At 38.8% G+C, this 18,973-nt stretch overlaps 1 protein-coding gene across 3 annotated transcripts in view; it reads left to right on the top strand.

Annotated features, from left to right (window-relative positions):
* The first annotated feature begins 598 nt into the window (after positions 1–598).
* The window catches only part of ROCK1 (Rho associated coiled-coil containing protein kinase 1), a 138,220-nt gene continuing 119,845 nt past the window's right edge, over positions 599–18,973 (top strand). For all 3 annotated transcript variants that reach the window (XM_072828981.1, XM_072828982.1, XM_072828980.1), the window contains exon 1: positions 599–1,607. In XM_072828981.1, coding sequence (XP_072685082.1) covers positions 1,515–1,607 — 93 coding nt within the window. In that variant the 5' untranslated portion in view covers positions 599–1,514. The remainder of the gene's footprint in view (positions 1,608–18,973) is intronic.

Below are 18,973 nucleotides of genomic sequence, written 5' to 3'. Positions count from 1 at the left end.
ATGGCTTCGTCATTTTCCCATGGAATCGCAGACGGTTTAAATGTTGGTGGTGTTCCCGGAGGGCCGACGGTGAAATACTACAGAAAACCAGCTCATTAGCTGATGCTAAAACGCTGCCTTGTCGGTGAAAAGGCATCTTGCCTAAAAAAGAACCTATTTGCAAAATAATAACAAGCACCCTCTCTTTCCGGTCAGAGAGCTCTGGACCGCAGCCGCCCAGAGGGAGGGCAGTTGAGGCAGCTGCCAGGAGACCACCAGAGACCGAAAGAGCTCGGCGCCCCTGCCCGCCCCACCCTCGCCTAGCCCGCCTCGACCTCTGCTACAGCTCCAGAGCTCCACTCGGCTCTTCAGATCCCGCCGGGGTGAGGGCGGTGCCTCCCGCCGCACCCGGTGGGCTCCTCCCTGCTTACCAGCCCTCCCGGTCCGCCCGCTAGGCCCCGGGCGCGCCCCGCCTTCCGCCCCGCCCCCCCGGCCCGGCCCCGCCCCCCGGCCCGGCCCCGCCCCCTGGCCCGGCCCGGCCCCGCCCCGCCCTGCGGAGGCGCCGGCGTGCTCGCGCGCGCGGCGCGAGTCCGATTCTCCTTCCGAGCGTCCGCGCCCCGCATGCGCAGTCCGCGCCGGCGGTCTCCGTTTGTTTGAACAGGAAGGCGGACATATTAGTCCCTCACGGCCCCCCTCGCCCCACCCCCCCAGGCATTCGCTGCCGCGACTCGCCCTCTCCAGAGCTGGGGACGCAGCCCCTCCCAGAAGTTCCCGCATCAGCAGCCGCCGGGACCCGAGCCTCGTCTTCCTCCGCCGCCCGCTCTCCAGCCTTTCCTCTCCTAAGTCTCCATCGGGCGCCGACCTCGCCCTGCCCCGCCGGACAGCGCGGCAGCAGCCCCAGCAGCGACGGTACAAAATGGGAGAGTGAGGCTGTCCCGCGGGGAGCAGCTCTTGGCAGGGTCGGATCCGGGCGTCGGGCCGCGCCGAGGAGAGCCGGGGATGCGGGGCTAGACCGCCTACGGCGCCTCTGAGCGGAGCGGGTCGGGCCCCGTGGCCCAAGAGGCGGCAGCAGCTGGCACAGCTCCGCACCCGCCCTTCGCTTTCGCCTTTCCTCTTCTCCCTCCCCTGCTGCCGGCGGAGTCTCCACCCTGCTGCTCTTTCTCTCCCACCGCCTGCCCACTTCGGGACGGGGAACTCTCCATGGCGAAGACGGCTGGGGCCCGCTAGGCTGAAGCGCCAGCCGGAGCAGCGAGGCTGGTGGCGACGGCGCTGTCGGCTGTCGTTAAGGGGCTGCCGGGTGGGATGCGACTTTGGGCGTCGGAGCGGCTGTGGGTCGCCGTTGCCCCCGGCCCGGGGTCTGGGGAGCGGAGATCCCCTCAGTGAGGGGGAGGAGGGGGAACCGGGCGCACCTGGTGACCCTGAGGTTCCGGCTTCTCCGCCCCGCGGTCGCGAACCCACCGCCGGAGGAAGTTGGTTGAAACTGCTTTCCGCTGCTGGTGCTGCTGGTACGAGGGTATTGTCACAGTAGCAGCAACATGTCGACTGGGGACAGTTTTGAGGCTCGGTTTGAAAAAATCGACAACCTGCTGCGGGATCCGAAATCAGAAGTGAATTCGGATTGTTTGCTGGTGAGTAGCACTGTCGTCTTTTGCCAGTCTGGGGTTCTGCGTGTATTTGCCTTCCTCTTGCTTTCAATCTAGTTATTTGCAAAAGAGAGTTTCAGGTGTGCATACTCTCGGAAAAACACCAAAATCTGCTGTTTTTCCTGAACCGTCTTTGGAGCACCACTAAAATCTCATGCCGTGGCCTTATTTATCGTTGGAGTGGCTCTGTACTAACTTCTCTGAACTTTTAGCTCGAACTCAGTTCATCATTCTACAAAAGGTACTTAGGCATCACGTAAAAAGTTACACTGTCAGTTATTTCCGCAGTTTGTTGAATGACGATCTTAGTAATAATCTTTTTGATCGGTTTGACAGCAATACTGGAAAGACGCTTTCCACTTAACAGAGATTCAGCTCCTAAGGGTTTAGTTTTTAGACGTGGAAGTGACAATGGAGAATCAACATTGAGAAAGCGATTTTTGAGCCAAGATGTCATAGGTGATTTGAATCTGGAGGAACTTTTTGCTGGACTGTTAAGTGTAAAGATCTAAGATAACTGAAGATAGGTCATCACATTATTAACTCTTTTACAGTATTGGTGATCACAAAAGTACCGCACAGATATTTTATCATAACTGCCTTTTTTGGTGGTGGTGTGCTTACCATTGTCACTTTTAAAAGATTCTGAAGAAGTTTTTATGAAATGAAAGGCCAAGTTCTTAAAGATCCTTCAGTGGTTACAATTATCTGTAAATAATTAGGGTTTGTAAGTTTTGTCTATTTTCCCTGATACTAATAGTTGCAAACTCTGTAAGGGAGTTTCTCCTTTTACTTTACTGAACAACTAAAAGTTATATAATAATTCTGTTTTAGTTCAAACAAAACCACAATCTCTAAAATTGCAGGGAGTATGTATACGAAGTTATTTAGAGCCCTCTCAGAAAATTAAATGTTAGATATATACGGTATTTGGGATTAAGATTAAGTGAACACAATAATGCCATTCAGAGAAATAATTTAAAAATCTCATGTTGATTCTGGAAAATTATGTAGATCATCTTAAATTAGCATGTATTTCAGTTATTCTAAATATCTGGGTGTATTTTTAAGTGTATAATGTTATACAAGAAAATTTCTCCCCAAACTTTCAAAATTACTCTAAACATCCTTTACTATGAAAGTAGAGTCTTGTGGGTTGTATATTTGAAATATGTCACATTATGGATGCGCTTCATATTGAGAAACAGGATGATGGATGCCTGATACAATTTAAAACACTTTATTGAATGACAGAAATGGAAGGAATTAGAACACATCTTTCTACTAAGAATTTGTCATTTTTAAAGCCAAGTCTTTTATTATTTACCCAATTTCCGTGTATCTTTGATTCTATTTTACTTTTTGATCTTACTCCATGAAACAGCAGTATGGGGTGTTTAGTAGCTCTTTTTTTTTTTTTTTTTTTTTTAAGTTGTCATGTAACCTCTTGCCTTAGTTGCCTATTGAAATGTGGAAGATACGAATATAGGTCATGGACTCTTTTTTTAAAATTTTATTTATTTTTTAAGATTTTATTTATTTATTGGTGACACAGAGAGAGGCAGAGACACAGGCAGAGGGAGAAGCAGGCTCCATGCAGGGAGCCTGACATGGGACCCGATCCCAGGTCTCCAGGATCACGCCCTGGGCTGAAGGCACTAAACCGCTGAGCCACCCGGGCTGCCCAGGTCATGGACTCTTTACTTGAAAGTCCAATCTATTTAGGAAAACAAGACCTAATCTTAAATATGCACACAGAAACAAAGGAAAACACTTTACACACTGAAAAAATGTGTGATAGATTTCAAATGATTGGTGTAGGTGATGCACGTTCTTGGTTATTGAAAAGAAGAAATTGCTGTGTGTTCAGAGGGCGGGAGTATGCTTTATGATGAGTGGATAGGTTTAGAGGATGTTCAGAGGAGGAGTAGAGGATAACATGAATGGAGGGTGAGGATGTGATTGGCTATGACATGTTTAGGGGAACAAGATAAAGATGGAAACATAGATTGGGGTTAGAATGTGGAAGATTTGATTGTTGGTTACGGGAATTTAGATTTTCTTCAGTATTGTAGCTATTAAATATTTGTAAACAGCACTGTGCCAGGATGAATGAAGGTGAATCTGGTAGTTATATGCAGGATAGGGTGTGTGAAAAGAGATTGGAGATGGGATGAGACTGGGGACTTCTTAACAAATTAATAGTCCAGGAATTATTGAAGCCCCAAACTGGCGCATTAAAATGGGAAAGGAAGAATTGATGGAACTTGATTGGCAGGGCTGGGGAGAAGGGGGAACCAAAGTGAGAGAAAATAGATGATGCTAAAAAATTTGAAGCTAGCTTATAGGGAAACTGTTGAAAAGCAAAGTCAGGTTTGGAAATCTCTTGGGAAGAACAAGCAACAGAGAAGTTCAATTTCAGGTTGTATTTTAGAGGATAGTGGGACAACCACAAAGAAATGACCAGTAGACTATTGGAGATAGGAAACTGAGCTCATAAAGATAACAATTTGGAAATCATTTGCACAGAAGTGCAAGTTGAAACTGATAAAACGATAAAGGGTAAGAGATGAAAGTTGAACAAAGAGGAAGAGTCAAGAAAGTTGGCAATCAGGGCCTTTTCAGGGTTAGGACAGCCAGGTATCTTGGAGTCAAGAGTTGTGAAAGAACATTTTGAGAAATAGTCAACAGATTTTTTGCCCCATGTAATCTTAAATTCTTGGCCCTCTTTTCTATTTGGTTCCATAATTGTTTACTGATAGCTGTTGAAATTTTATTACCATATTAATTGGAACTTGATAAGGATTGAATTTTTTTTTTTGGAGATAAAAGTTTTTTTTGGTTTTGTAGTGTCTAGCCTGATTTTTTTTTTTTTTTTTTTTTGCATGGTGTTTTATTTTTATCATTAACCATTCATTCTACCATTCAGAATGACCCATCGGGCAACTTCACCTTTTTTTCAGTGAGTCTCTTACTCTTTCCTGTCTGGACTTTGGATATCTCTTGTAGGCATGATACTCCTTTTAAATTGATTGCTTTTCTTTATTATTTTGGCCATTGATGATTTACTTAATTGATACATACTGAGTATGTATTATGTACCATGTGCAGCAGTCAAGTTCTAGGTTTTTTTTGGTAATATCAAAAGATAAAGTTTGTTCTGCACTTACTTAAGTAGATCTACTCTTCAGAAATGAAAGTTCCAGAAACTTTTGGTTTCAGAAGAGTCTGCTGTCAGTCGGCTGTACATCCTCTCTCTCTTTTTTTAAAAAATGATTTTATTTATTCATGAGAGACATAGAGGGAGAATCAGGCCTCCCACGTTGGGGGGAGCCTGGCATGGGACTTGATCCAAGGAGCCTGGCATCATGACCTGAGTCAAAGGCATATGCTCAACCACTGAGCCACCCAGGTGCCCCTCTCTCTTTTAAAAAAATTTTATTTGTTTGAGAGGGAGAGTGAGAACATGTGAGCAGGGCAAGGGGCAGAGGGAGACAGCATGGAAGGAACCCAATGTAGGGTTCCCCCGTATGACCCTAAGATTATGACCTGACTGGCAGATCTTTTTTAAACCATCTTTCCACAAAAGAATCTTTTGTGTTGAGATCCTAATGATAAATATTAGTAGTTATAAAATAATGTAGCTGGAAGAAGCCCTGATAGTGGCTTTCTAACCTTTTCTCATATAATTTAAGAACTAGATAAGTGTATTTTTCATATTGCAAATATAAATGCTAAAAGAGTCTGCAGATACTAATATTATGGTAACTATACACTTATTTTCTATATCATCCATATCACTCAACCTTGGTTTTCTATAAGTCACATTGTTTTCAGTGTCTAAATGGTTCCCTTATTGTCCATGTTACAGTTTATAGTGATTATCATGAGCTGTTTTCCTTTTCACTGCCTTTCGTTTTAAGCTTAAAATTATTTTATCTAGGACCTACTAACAATTTCTCAATACTGAATACAGTAAGGTCTAGAGTTTAATTAAGTCTAAATTTCCAGAGGAAAAAATGCATATGATTTGTAAATTATTATATTTAAAGATTTTATTCATTTATTCATGAGAGACAGAGAGAGAGAGAGAGAGAGAGAGAGAGGCAGAGACACAGGCAGAGGAAGAAGCAGGCTCCATGCAGGGAGCCTGACGTGGGACTCGAACCCAGGTCTCTAGGATCATCCCCTGGGCTGAAGGCGGGCGCTGAACCGCTGAACCACCCGGGCTGCCCTGATTTGTAAATTAAAAAAGAAAAACAAAGATAGCTGGGTGGGAACATTAGATGTGTATTTGTCTTGAAGGGTGAGGTACATTTCTTAAAAATATAGCTATCTTGCCTTTAGCATGTTGAGCATACTACTTCAGGATGCCAGTTTAGAGCATAACATTTTTTTCTAGTTTTTGTTTAGCTGTTAGAGATGTAGCAGTAGTGGGTAGAATGGAGGGAAGAAGGGAACCAGTGTTAGTTGAACAGTGCATATTGAATTCTGACACTGCTGTCCCCTTTGTACATATTTGTTAACTATCATTTTTCATCAGTCAATTTTTCAGAATGTAGGAGGCATATGTAAATAATTTTCAGGTGTCTGTTTTTTGGTTTTTCTTCCTCTAAATTTTCTTTTGGACTTCCTAACCCCACTGCTTTCCTATCTTCTCTTTGCTAACTTCTTTTTCTCTCAGTCTCAGTCTTTGGTTTTGTAATACTTACTTTTTCTTTACTCTCATGGAAATTTATCCATTTTTATAGCTTCAACTAATGTCATCTCTATGCCCATGATATCCAGGTCTTTATTTTTTAGTCTTTTTTTCTGGTTTTATTTTATTTTATTATTTTTTAAGATTTTATTTATTCATTCATGAGAGACCCAGAGAGAGAGAGAGAGAGGGGCAGAGACACAGGCAGAGGGAGAAGCAGGCTCCATGCAGGGAGCCCGACATGGGACTTGATCCTGGGTCTACAGGATCAGGCCCTGGGTCAAAGGCGGCGCTAAACCGCTAAGCCATCCGGGCTGCCCTTTTTTTCTGGTTTTAAATCCTAAATATCTGACAGCCCACCAGGCATCTCTACTTGGATGTCATGTTATCATTAAATTTTCTCATATTTTAAAATAAGCTTTCTTCCATATTCTTCCTTATCATTGACACCACTACTTTCCCTTTCACTCACCTGGAATTTTTGTCGTGAACTTTAACAATTCTATGCCACATGTTAGATTATTTCAACAGATTTGGCTAGCAGTTCAGATTCTAGATTATGGCTATATAATCCCTCTGTACATTCTGCTAGTTGAGTTGATCACATTTGGAGTTATATTAGTGAAATGAAAAGACCTGAGGTCATTAAATCTTTGAGCCTAAAGCTGTATACCTGCCAGTATTCATAATTTACGAGTTTATGAGTGTTACCAGTATCAATTGCATATCTGGTTAGTTTGGACCAGACTGTTTTGATGTCAGTATGTTGCAAGGATTTTTTTTTTAAAAACAAATTATTCCGTTCATTCATTCAGTAAATATTTGTGTAGGCTCTAAACTTGGATTCAAATGTAGGCTCTGCCAGGTACTTGCTAGATGATGTTAGGTGAGTTATTTTAACCTGTCAAAGTTTATTTCATCTTCAGGAAAGTGGGGGGATAATAGTACTAGATTGTTTTAAGGGTTAAATAATATAGACAAAACAATTATCACAGCATATGACATTTAGTAAGCATTTTTTAATGGGTAATTATTATCTTTGTCATATTTATAGTATTCCCGTTATATGCTAGTCAGTGTGCTTAGGCTGGAAGTTGATATTTATTATGTAAGTGCAGAATAATGATGGCTCCTCAAGCTATTCCCATAAATTCATAATCCAGCTATATTTTATTGAACTGTCTAAACCAATTGTAACTGAAAATGGTGACGTTTAGATGGGATTGAGTAGAATGGGGAGGCACTTTTGGAGACTGTTTAGTCCGGTTTATAAATACCTACTTTGTGCCAAGGGTTTATATTTATAAGAAAGACCATTGGGAGCTGGTTTGTGGAGATTTAGTTGTTGTCGTGTCTTCTTTCTGTGTGTGTCTTTTGTACTTTCAGTATGCGTTCTGTAAATAGGCCCTCTTGCACTACAAGTATCCTGTGGGTGTATAGAGAGGTGGCTCAGAGTAACAGCTGAGACATGAATTGGGCCATTCATTAATCTCTTGAGTCAGAAATGTTTTTAATCCAGAAGAAGGAACCACATAAAAAAAATTTATAATAAAGAATAAATTCTCAGTTTTAGATTTGTTTTTGCATAACTTTAGAGTTTAATTTCCTAAGTTTTGCTATGTATATGTATGATAAAAACTAGAGATTTTGTTTGTATATGTGGCCGAAAGCCCTACATGTCAAGAAATATTACATATGGAGTTCTGTTGCTGAAGATAAATAGCTGTGTTTCCCCGTTCCCATCCTCACTAAAAAAGAGGTACACCATTTAGTTTAAGTTCAGAGCATAGCTGGTAGATGCCACACTCGTGTGTACAAGATGAACAGACAGCGCTGCATTTCACAATGGAAAATATTTTTTGACGTATGCCATTTGCATGGTATAGTAAAAAAAAAAAACAAAAACAAACCAAACCTCTGGATTGAAAATTGAGAGCATTGGCATAAACTTGTTTTGCTATTAGTTTCTTTATTTGACCAAGTAAATCTTTTTTCTTATCTGGGCTTCACTCTCCCTGTTTGTAGAATGAAGAGTTGGGCCTTATAGTTGCCGATGTCCATTGTGTATGAGTCTTTGCTTATTATATTTCTGTAAATATTTAAAAAGTTGTGTCATTGATTCATTACTTAAGAAATAGAATTTAAAAGTTAAGTGGTGTTAGATTAGAAATATAAGAATAGGGACCATCCTTGGTAAGCACTATTTTTGGAACTAGTTCTACATAGCCTTGGAAGATCATCCTAAACTAATTGTTGTTACGATTGACACTTTTTTATTTTTGCATTTGTGACTTGTGTTCATAACTGTAGAGTTTTGTACTTTTTAAGCAGAGAAGGTAGTAATTGAGTTACTCATTTCATATCCATTAAAATGTATAACGTGTAGTTTACTTTTCTAATACATCTGCTCTCCCTGTTTGGGACTGTGAAATATAGGAGTACATTTTCAATATAGTGCCTAGACAGTTAGTGGACATTAGATGTTCAAATTAATGTCCAAAGGTGATGTCTCAGAAGGTGAGAAGTTGTCTTATATTTGTGTCTTATTTTAAAAGGTATGCTAACCTGTACCCTCTCTTTATTCTTAGTTTATTTTTGTTTTATTCCCGTACTTTATAGTCTTTATGCCATACTCCGATATTGACTTTTAGAAAGTAATTGAAATTTTATCTTAGAGGAACTAATTTTGAAATAGTAGACTTCATGTAACTCTTCCTTTTTCTAGTTATTCATTAATTCAACAAATGTTTATTTGTTGTGTACTAGGCACTCTGATAGGCACCATGTTGAGTACAAACAAACAGGGGTCTTGCTTTTGTAGAATTGGTAGTCTCAGGAAAAGGGTAAATTTTGAGCAGTTAGGAGTGGGGTAAGGTTTGAAGGGAGGTAAGAGATATGATCATGCCTTTCCTTTAAGGTTTGGGATATATTTAAAGACTCGTGGTAAAATACTCTAAGTGTATAATTTTTAGCTATGTGTCTGTAGATTCTCTGTATCAGATTCACTTGAGGACTTGTTAAAAATGGAATCTGGGCCCATGCCCAGACAAACAAAATCAGAATTTTTTGGGATGAGTCCTAGGATTCTGCATGAGTTGTGGATTTTTAGACATATACAAGTTTGGAAACTAAAGGAAAGAACATTTATTTTTGTTTTGTTTGATAATTTTGTAAATGAAAAATTTCAAACATATATGGAAGTAGGAAAATAGTATCGGGAACTTCCATTACCCAGATTCTGCAATTTTCAAAATTTTATCACACTTGCTTCATTCATCACCCTTTTGCCTGCCAAAATATTTTAAACTCCAGATATTCTCTCATTTCACCCCTGCATACGTCAGTAAGTATCTCTAAAAAAAAAAAAAAAAAGAACATTTTCTTCTTTACCACCATGGCCATTATCATGTCTAACAAAATAAAAAGCTTCTTGGTACCATTAATTCCCATTGTTATTCATATTCACCTGGTTGTATAAGACAATGTGTTTTTTTACAGTTTTTTTTTTTTCTTTTAGAATATGGATCAGACAAAGTCTACATATTGCTTTTGTTTGTTGGGTCTTTCAAGTCTCTTTTTAGTATAGTGCAGTCTTGTCCCTGTGTCTTGTCTACCCCCTCCTAACTTCCACATTATCTTGTTGAAAAAACTAGGTCATTGGTACTGTACAGTGTTTCACATTCTGGATTTTTGTTGTTATTTCCTTGTGATGTCATTTAATTTGCTCATGTATTTTCCATATTTCCTGTAAACTGGTAATTAGATCTAAAAGCTTGATTTAGGTATTTCAGATTTGTAGTCCTAGATTGTGTGTTCTTTTGCCTCACATGAAGAGGCCTATAATACCTGACTGGCTCACCCTTAGTGATGGTTGATCAGTGTGTTCAGGTGGTAATTGTCTATAATAATTTCCTTTGTAAAATTGATCATCATCTTTTCACAGTGGTTCCATCCATTTATAATCTTTATTTAATCAATTATTTCATTAGAGATAGCAAAATAATTACTTCCTAATTCCGTCATTCCTTTCACATTTATTAACTATAATTCTTCTGTTACGAGAACTTAAGAATTTAAGAACTTTCACTCATCATCTGTAGGGCTGTTTGCTTACCTTGAAATACAGTTTATAAAATACATGTTTCAGTCTTTAATTGCAGCTTTTCCGAATAAGGTGATAGATGTAGCACAAACTGGGTATTTGAGAGAACTTTAAGAAAGGGACTGTTTACAAAGGTATAGACAGTATTAAGGAAATCAGTAGGGATAGCACAGTACCCTAGGATAGTAGCAGTGGGGAAGAGAGCTGCTACCAATTCTAGGCCTGAAGGGACACAATAAGAGAGCATTTGAGGAGGGTAGATCTCTGAAGATGCTGATAGGGGCTGTGGTTTCAAGTACAGAGAAGCATGTTGATCTGGCAGTGAGAGAACCAGGTGGACCATATCCCCTGCCTTTATTGGCCTCCCACCTTGCAATCTCTTACTGTGGTCTCCCATTGTCTGGAAAGCTAGTATGCAAAAGGACTTATTGAGCCAGTACAGACGGGTCAGTAAACAAGATAAACCCAGCATTTATTCATTCATTCATTCCTTTCTCTGTTTCGTTTTTTATTTTTAGGATCCTTATGGAAAACATTTAAAAAAATAAATTTGATGTGTTTCAGTCAATTACTGTAATCCTTGCTGTTTTTTAGTTTGTCCTATCTTTGGCTAATGAGCCTCTGTATGTTGGCTCCCATCTCATTTGTATATGACTTTAATAATCTTTGATAGAGCTTCCTTGTTTTTTTGTATAATAAGATGCCTAGGCTTATCTTGTACATTTCTTGCCCCAGACTTGGAAGTTAGCCATTGCTTTCCATTTGTTTGTTTGTTTGTTTATTTATTTTTAAAGATTTTATTTATTTATGAGAGACATAGAGGCAGAGACGATCTCAGATCTCCAGGATCACGCCTTGGACTGAAGACAGCACTAAACTACTGAGCCACCCAGGCTTCCCTGCTTTCCCTTTAGTACAGAATGATACCCGGAGACCACAATATAGATTCTAGGGGTATTCATTGCTACTGGTTTGAAATTGCTTCTTGTTCTTGTTTAATGAATGGAACTATGAAACTTTATTTTTGGAAAGAAGAAAAAATATACTGGTAATTTCAATTTCAGTTTATCATCACTTTGAGTTTGTATTTCTTTTACATGAAGAAACTTAGCTCTGACAACACTAACAGTTACAATTTCTAAGAATGTGGGTATGATATAGTGAAAGAAAAACTGAGCTGAATGGGATAGGGTTGGGGGATCTGAAGCCTTGAATGTACTCATCTAATTGACTGTAAGTTGTAAATTGAAAAATTATATGGCTTTGTTCAGATAACACCCTCTCTCAGAACTTTGGCTTTCTTCAGAAGTGTAATACAAAATTCACTAATTGAAACCATCATCAAAATAATTTGTCTTTATTTATTTATTTTTTTTAAATTTTATTTATTTATGATAGTCACAGAGAGAGAGAGAGAGAGAGAGAGAGGCAGAGACATAGGCAGAGGGAGAAGCAGGCTCCATGCACCGGGAGCCCGACGTGGGATTCGATCCCGGGTTTCCAGGATCGCGCCCTGGGCCAAAGGCAGGCGCTAAACCGCTGCGCCACCCAGGGTTCCCATAATTTGTCTTTATAGACAAATTTATTTAAATTTCCAACCTTATCAAGAAATTCTGTTTTAGGGACTTCTGGTTGGCTATGTCTTTGACTCAGGTCACTGCCTTTGGCTCAGGTCGTGATCCTGGGGTCCTGGGATCGAGTCCCACATTGGGCTCCCCACAGGGAGCCTGCTTCTCCTTCTGCCTGTGTCTCTGCCTCTCTCTCTGTGTCTCATGAATAAATAAATAAAACCTTAAAAAAAAAAGAAATTCGGGCAGCCCAGCGCTTTAGCGCCTGCCTTCAGTCCAGGGCGTGATCTTGGAGACCCGGGATCGAATCCCATGTCAGGCTCCCTGCATGGAGCCTGCTTCTCCCTCTGCCTGTTGTCTGTCTCTCTCTCCTCTCTGTGTCTCTCATGAATAAATAAATAAAATCTTTGGAAAAAAAATTCTGTTTTAGATATACATCTTCTATTTGTTCTTTCACTAATTGCTTAAATTTTACTATTTCTTTAGCAGTAGGACAAAAAAATGTTTCTCTGATATTCATCATCCACTCTAAAAGTGTTTACTCCTCTCAGCCTAATTGTATTTCCTTTGCTTATTTCTAGTAATTTGTAATCAGAGAGGCAGTATAGCATAGTAGTTAAGAGCATGTTCTGGAGTCATACTGTCTGATTTTGAATCTTACCCAGGTCAGCCATTTATTAGCCTTGTGACTTTTTTTTTAATTTGAGCGTAGCTGACACACTATGTTACATTACTTTCAGGTGTACAACTTAGTGATTATTAGGTAAAGTTTTTAGTTTTTTTAAGACTCAAACACATCATCCTCGAATAAGATTAATCATAGACTCTTATAGGGCTATTAGGAGTATTAAATATGATAATGCATGTAACATGCTTTGCATAGTTCCTAGCATTTAGTAGATGTTAGCTATCATTATCATCATCATTGTCATCATTATATATCTTTGTAATTTGTCCTGGGAAAAAGGACTTTTGTGCTGACCAAGTGTGTTATTATCCACCTCCCCACACCACAGGCCAGCTTTTTATTTAGTTGTGTCATCTTGGACAAGTTATCTAACTTCTTGGCCCTGAATATATTTAATTTGCAAAATGAGAATCATGATAATATTTACTTCATAGGTTTCAATTATGAGGATTGAATGAAATAATTTATATGTAGGTGCCACATTTTCATCTGGGTATTAACAGTTACTTTTTTCTTTACCTTCATACTACAGATTTGATGAAGGTTCCACTGTAGTTAGCAATAATGCTTAGAAACTTAGAAGAAGAGTAGAATGAGATTCTTCTTTTGAAATATTTTAAAAAATCATATCTTTGGTTTCTATTATTGCTGCCCTACCCCTGTCCAAATTTTTAACCCAGCATTCTTGGATTAGTGGAACACCCTAGCAGTTTGCCAATATAATCCATACTGTATGTTTCTTTTCCTTAACGTTAGTGCTTTTTGTCATGTGGTCTTAGCTTACCTATTTACTTAGCCTTACTTCTTGTTATTCTCTAAAGTAGCCTGGGCCAGGTGATTTTCTCACTTATACAGCAAGTTGCCCGTTTTTCCGTAACTTTGTTCTCACAGTCCCAGGCCTTATCTTTTCTCTCCTTTTGAGTTTTCCTCTATATTCTCCTCACTAGTTTCCTTTCTCATCTTTATATTCTAAGATAAGTCACAATGATGTTATATTGTTACTTTCTTCTTTGACCTCCTACGGTATTTATAATTGTCTCATGTACAATTATCATTGTACTCATTGATCACTGCTATCTAGTATGAGTCTTGAGTGTTGTTCTTACCTCTAATGAGAATTCCTTGAGGGCTTAGTATAATTCTGGACATTATTGTTCAATTAATACTTGTCAATTGTTGTGAATGATTATCCCCTTATCCTATACCCCTGTTCTTTCTCTCTGAATTAATTAGGACTTTTGACAGTTAGATATGGTAGAACTCGAATTTTCCTAGGCAAAAAGAATTTATAGATTCAGGGAAACCTGATTGCAGAGATTCAGTTGAGTTTTAATAAGAACTAGAACTTGGGCTTCCAATGCAAGCAGGCCTCTCTCCCTTCATTTTCTTATTCTTTCTTTGTGTTGTCATTCTAATTGTAGACTGGTTTTAGTCACTTGTGGAAGATATGGCTACTCAGCACTAGCTTTATATCTAACAGCTTCAGCCACTGATTTCAAGTTTTTGAGTCTCAAATCCAGAGAGCTCTGGAGCAAAAGATTCATTAGTTAGGCTTGGGTGAGGGGCCCATCCCTAGACTAATCACTTGTGATAAGGAGGGTAGGATTACTTGAGAATTATGAGAATAGGGAGGCAAGGGCAGTGGGACAAGGCAAACAATAACAGATGTTCATTTTTTCCACCCCTTCTTCCTTTCTTTTTTTCTTTGACCTTGCGTAAGTCACTTAAACTCTTTTACAACAGCCGTTTCCTCAAACTATAAAACAGTCGTTAATAACTTACTTCATAAGGTAGTGGTGAGCATTAAATGTGATGATCTATAAAGCAGAGTTTGAAATCTCACAAAAACAATACTGTAAGCTGATGATAAGTGGATGCCCCTTGGTCCCTTTTGCCCTCATGCCCTGTGCTCATCTGGCCTGGCCCCAAAGCTTTTTTGTCTGTAGGTGCTTATCTTGCCACTCCAGGTTGTTAACTGGATTTTTGACATTACCCTATTCAGGTGCATCTCCTATAGCTTCTACCATCTTTCTAAGTAGAAGGAGGAGGAAGTTATTAGCCTTACATAGATTTTCGTGGATAGTTTTAGAATAAGATATTTACTATCTTATTCTACATAGATTTTCATGGATAGTTTTAGAATAAGATATTTATATTTATTTTAGAATAAGATATAAGAATAAGATATATAATCAAATAACTTATAATCTAATTAAAGGCAGTGGGCTTATTTTGCAATTGAAGCGTTCAAGCTCAGTCCCTGCCCTTTTCTTCCTTCTTTTAATAGTTGGGGAGTAGTCACTAGATTTAGTGAGTTGAACGCTAAGGGCCTATAGAGATTTCTATTCCTTTTTATCTGTTTTAACTAGGAATCTTTTGATTGTAAAGGATGAAAACCCAAACCAAATTAGCTTAAGTGATAAAGAACATTTATTGCCTCTGAATACTTTATAGGTAGACTCTAGCTTCAGGAAAGTTTTTTTTTTTTTTTTTTTTTTTTTTTTTTTTTTTTAGGGCTTAAATGATGTGACTGACTTACTGGTTTTCCACATCTACTTCCATAACTGTCTTCCTTCTCAGACAGATAACTTACTGTGATTTTAGGATGATTGCTTGTAGCTTCCAATTCTACTTGTTCAGGTAAGTAGAAAGAAAAAGATTTTTTCTTCTAATAAAGTTTCTAACTGATTTGGACAGCTTAGGTCAGGTGCCCATACTTGAACCAATCACAATAGTTAGAAGAATGGTATATTGATAAGCTTAGGCCTTCATCATGTACTCCAGTCTCAGTATTGGAGGTGAGACAGCTTGTACCAAGATATATTAGAGTTGCATGAGGGAGAAGTAGAAATTGGAGTTCATTTACCACAAGAAAGGGAAATGACATGCTGGACAGTCCCATACAAGTATCTACTACAGTAGGTAAAGATTCCTCCTCAGGAGAATTGCAAGTAATGATAGTTTATTCTTTATATTTTTTGGAAATGAATTTTTTACTGAATTGTTAAATTATATAATACCAGAATTAGAATATTGCCAGCTATTTTCCAAAGACTGCCAGCTTAAGACTATAGCTGGGATAACATCTGATCCATTAATGGAGGGATGCCTGTATAGTGCTTTGCCTTTAATGATCAATCTTTGGGTGACACATTTAAAATTTTCCAAATGGCTGTTCATGGGTCAGACACATTAAAACAAAATACAGATTCTTGAGGGCTGCACCACAGCCCTACTGTATGAGAATTGGAGTTAGGAGATGTAAGTATGCTGAAATTTGTATTCTTAACAGGGCCTAGGTGATTGTATAGCTGGGTTTGGGAAGGACTGAGTAATTGCCAAGCAGCTAGACATTATGCCTCCTGAGTATATCTCATTTTGGAATCTGCTGTGAGGAAACCAAAATAAATCAAAGTAGGATTAGATGGAAAAACTTACCTCTCATTTAAGTAATTATTTTCTCTCTCTCTCTCTTTTTAAAGATTTTATTGAGGTGGGGGTGCATGCACATGAGTGGAAGAGGGGGTAGCAGAGGGTAGAGGGAAAAGCAGACTCCTGGAGCCCAGCCCGGGGTTCTATCCCAGGACCCTTAAGATAATGACCTGAGCTGAAGGCGACACTTAACCAAGTGAGCTACCCAGATGCCCCTGTTTCTTTTTTTTCTTTTTTTTAATCTTAAGATTTTATTTATTTATTCATGAGAGACACAGAGAGAGAGGCAGGCTCCATACAGGGAGCCCAATGTGGGACTCGATCTTGGGACTCCAGGATCATGCTCTGAGCCAAAGTCAGAGGCTCAACAGTTGAGCCACCCAGGCATCCCTATTTCCTCTTTTTTTTTAAAATAAGGTTTAAGAAAAAATAGGTTATATGAAAGAGAGTGAGCATTTTCCGTAAAACCTGGTTTTATTTTATATTGTTTGAGCTGATTTGGGGGAGAGGATCAAATTTGATAAAGAAACGAAGTGTTACCCTCAGTCATCATTGTAATTCCCTAGTACTTTGTTCCTTTGCCTGCCAAAAGGAAAGGACCTGCTATTTTCTTAGGAATCTATGAAGAGATTGTTTAGATGTACAGAGGCTATAGAAGAATAATTACTATATAAATTTGTTTTTACAAATTCAAAAGAGATTGTAAATTTATATTCTTATTAATATTTTTCCTAAATGAAAACATATTTTGATTTGTGAAAACATATTTTCTTAAGTAGCTCTTGGGCTTCAGAGCTATTTTATTTTGAGAGATTGATGTTCAGCATGTGAGCTCCATGAGAGCAGGTATTTGATTGTCTTGTTCGCTGATGTGTCACTAGTTTTTGGAACAGTGCTTAGTAAGTTTTCAATAAATATTTATTTGTTGAATTACTAGAAAATGTTTGTTTCTGTGACAAAAGCCAAAAATACTGACATGATGTTAAGAGATATGCTATAATTGATAATTTATTTAAATCTAAGCTATATATCTGTTCTGGGAGATAACATCTTAAAACTAAAAGTGGTCTGTATAAAGGTATTGATAGGTTTCCCCCCCTTGATGTATACATTTTGAATGAGAGACCAAAAGACTATAATAGTTATTTTTATAAGACTTTACACATTCATTATTTAATGTTTACAACAATCCTATGTGCTGGGTGAGGCATATTATTATTTTATTATTTCCACTTTGTAAATGAAATTAAACCTTAGAAAAGGTAAATGAATTCACTTAACAGTAAGTGGCAGCCTTTCTGATACTTAGTTTGTAGTATAGTGGAAACACTATAGAGTTGTAGATACCATGCCATAAACAGAAGTGTTTCCATAGCCTTAAGAGGCTGCTTTTTTTTTTTTTTTTGGAGGCTGCTTTGTACACAGAATATACTAAATGAAAAATATATAAATTGACCAAAAAGTATGGGGATTGGTAAATAATGAAATGGGGAAGATGAGATACGAAGTAGTAGGGAAAAGACCTAGTATTTAGTGACTGGGTTAGATGGGAAAGTAAGCCCTATAATATTTTATCTTAGAAGCAGTGATCTGAAACTTGACTGAATGAGCGATGGGAGCCAGTTCTTTGATAGAACCTGCAATGGATTGCAAGATTCAGATAGCTGCCTGCCAAAACATATCTTTGTGGGATTTGACATGTCTGGAAAGTGAGTATGGGTAGGCAGTCTAAGCTATGAAATATTGGTGATCTGATGTAGAATAAAATGCATAGTTACAAATAACACCATCATGCACATGGCTGACAGGCAATAGTAATGTTTTCCTGAACTGGTTTGAAATAACATAGTGACTTTGGGAAAACGTTAAAAAGATTAATAACCCTGTAGTTGGATTATTGCAGAACCTAACTGTCTTATTGCAGAACTGAACATTTTTCAGGGGCCAGGGATGGAATGGAGTGGATATGAGAGAATATTTAGAGTGATGGAAGTGTTCTATATCTTGATTGTGGTGATGGTGGTGGTGGTTACACAACTGTGTTTGTCAAGATTCATAGAACTGTAAGCCTGAAAAGGATGAATTTTACTTTACATAAATTATATCTTGACAAAACTGTGACTTTTAAAAAAGGAAAAAAAATACTGATTTGGTGAAGGGATTAATCCATGACAGAACTGAACATTTACATGATACTTTCAGTAATATGGCCTTTGAATGTGAAGGTTGTGTCTGTGTGTGGCTTTACTTATGTATATGTATGTGTCATTGGGGAGGAATCTGTGCTAACTGGATTTTGAAGTATAATGAGCAGATATTTTATTTTAGATTTTTGGTTCTTTATTTGAGATAGAGAGTGAAAGAGAGCATGAGCCAAGGGACAGAGGGGAAGGGAGAAGCAGGCTCAACCACTGAGCAGGGAGCCCAATACCGTGCTTGATCCTAGGACCCTGGGATCATGACCTGAGCCGAAGGCAGATGCTTAATCGACAGAGCCTCCCAGGCGCCCTGAGCCAGTATTTTTCTAAATGACCAACGCATGATGTTATAAAATCATCCATGAGTTGGGCAGCCTGGTTGGCTCAGTGGTTGAGTCCCTGCCTTTGGCCCAGGGCGCAATCCTGGAGACCTGGGATCAAGTCCCACGTTGGGCTCCCTGCATGGGGCCTGCATCTCCCTCTGCCTGTGTCTCTGCCTCTCCCTCTCTCTCTCTCTTTTTCTGTCTCTCATGAATAGATAAATAAAATCTTAAAAAAAAAAAATCATCCATGAGAAAAGGTCTACTCAAAGTGCGAGATAGACCATATATTTTAATGTTGCAAAGTGAGCACAAAAGATTCCATATTGCAGCTAACCTTTAAG

This window comes from Canis lupus, chromosome 6 (genome assembly GCF_048164855.1).
Source record: "Canis lupus baileyi chromosome 6, mCanLup2.hap1, whole genome shotgun sequence".
Taxonomy (NCBI): Eukaryota; Metazoa; Chordata; class Mammalia; order Carnivora; family Canidae; genus Canis; species Canis lupus.
This window is presented reverse-complemented; position numbering and strand designations above follow the sequence as displayed.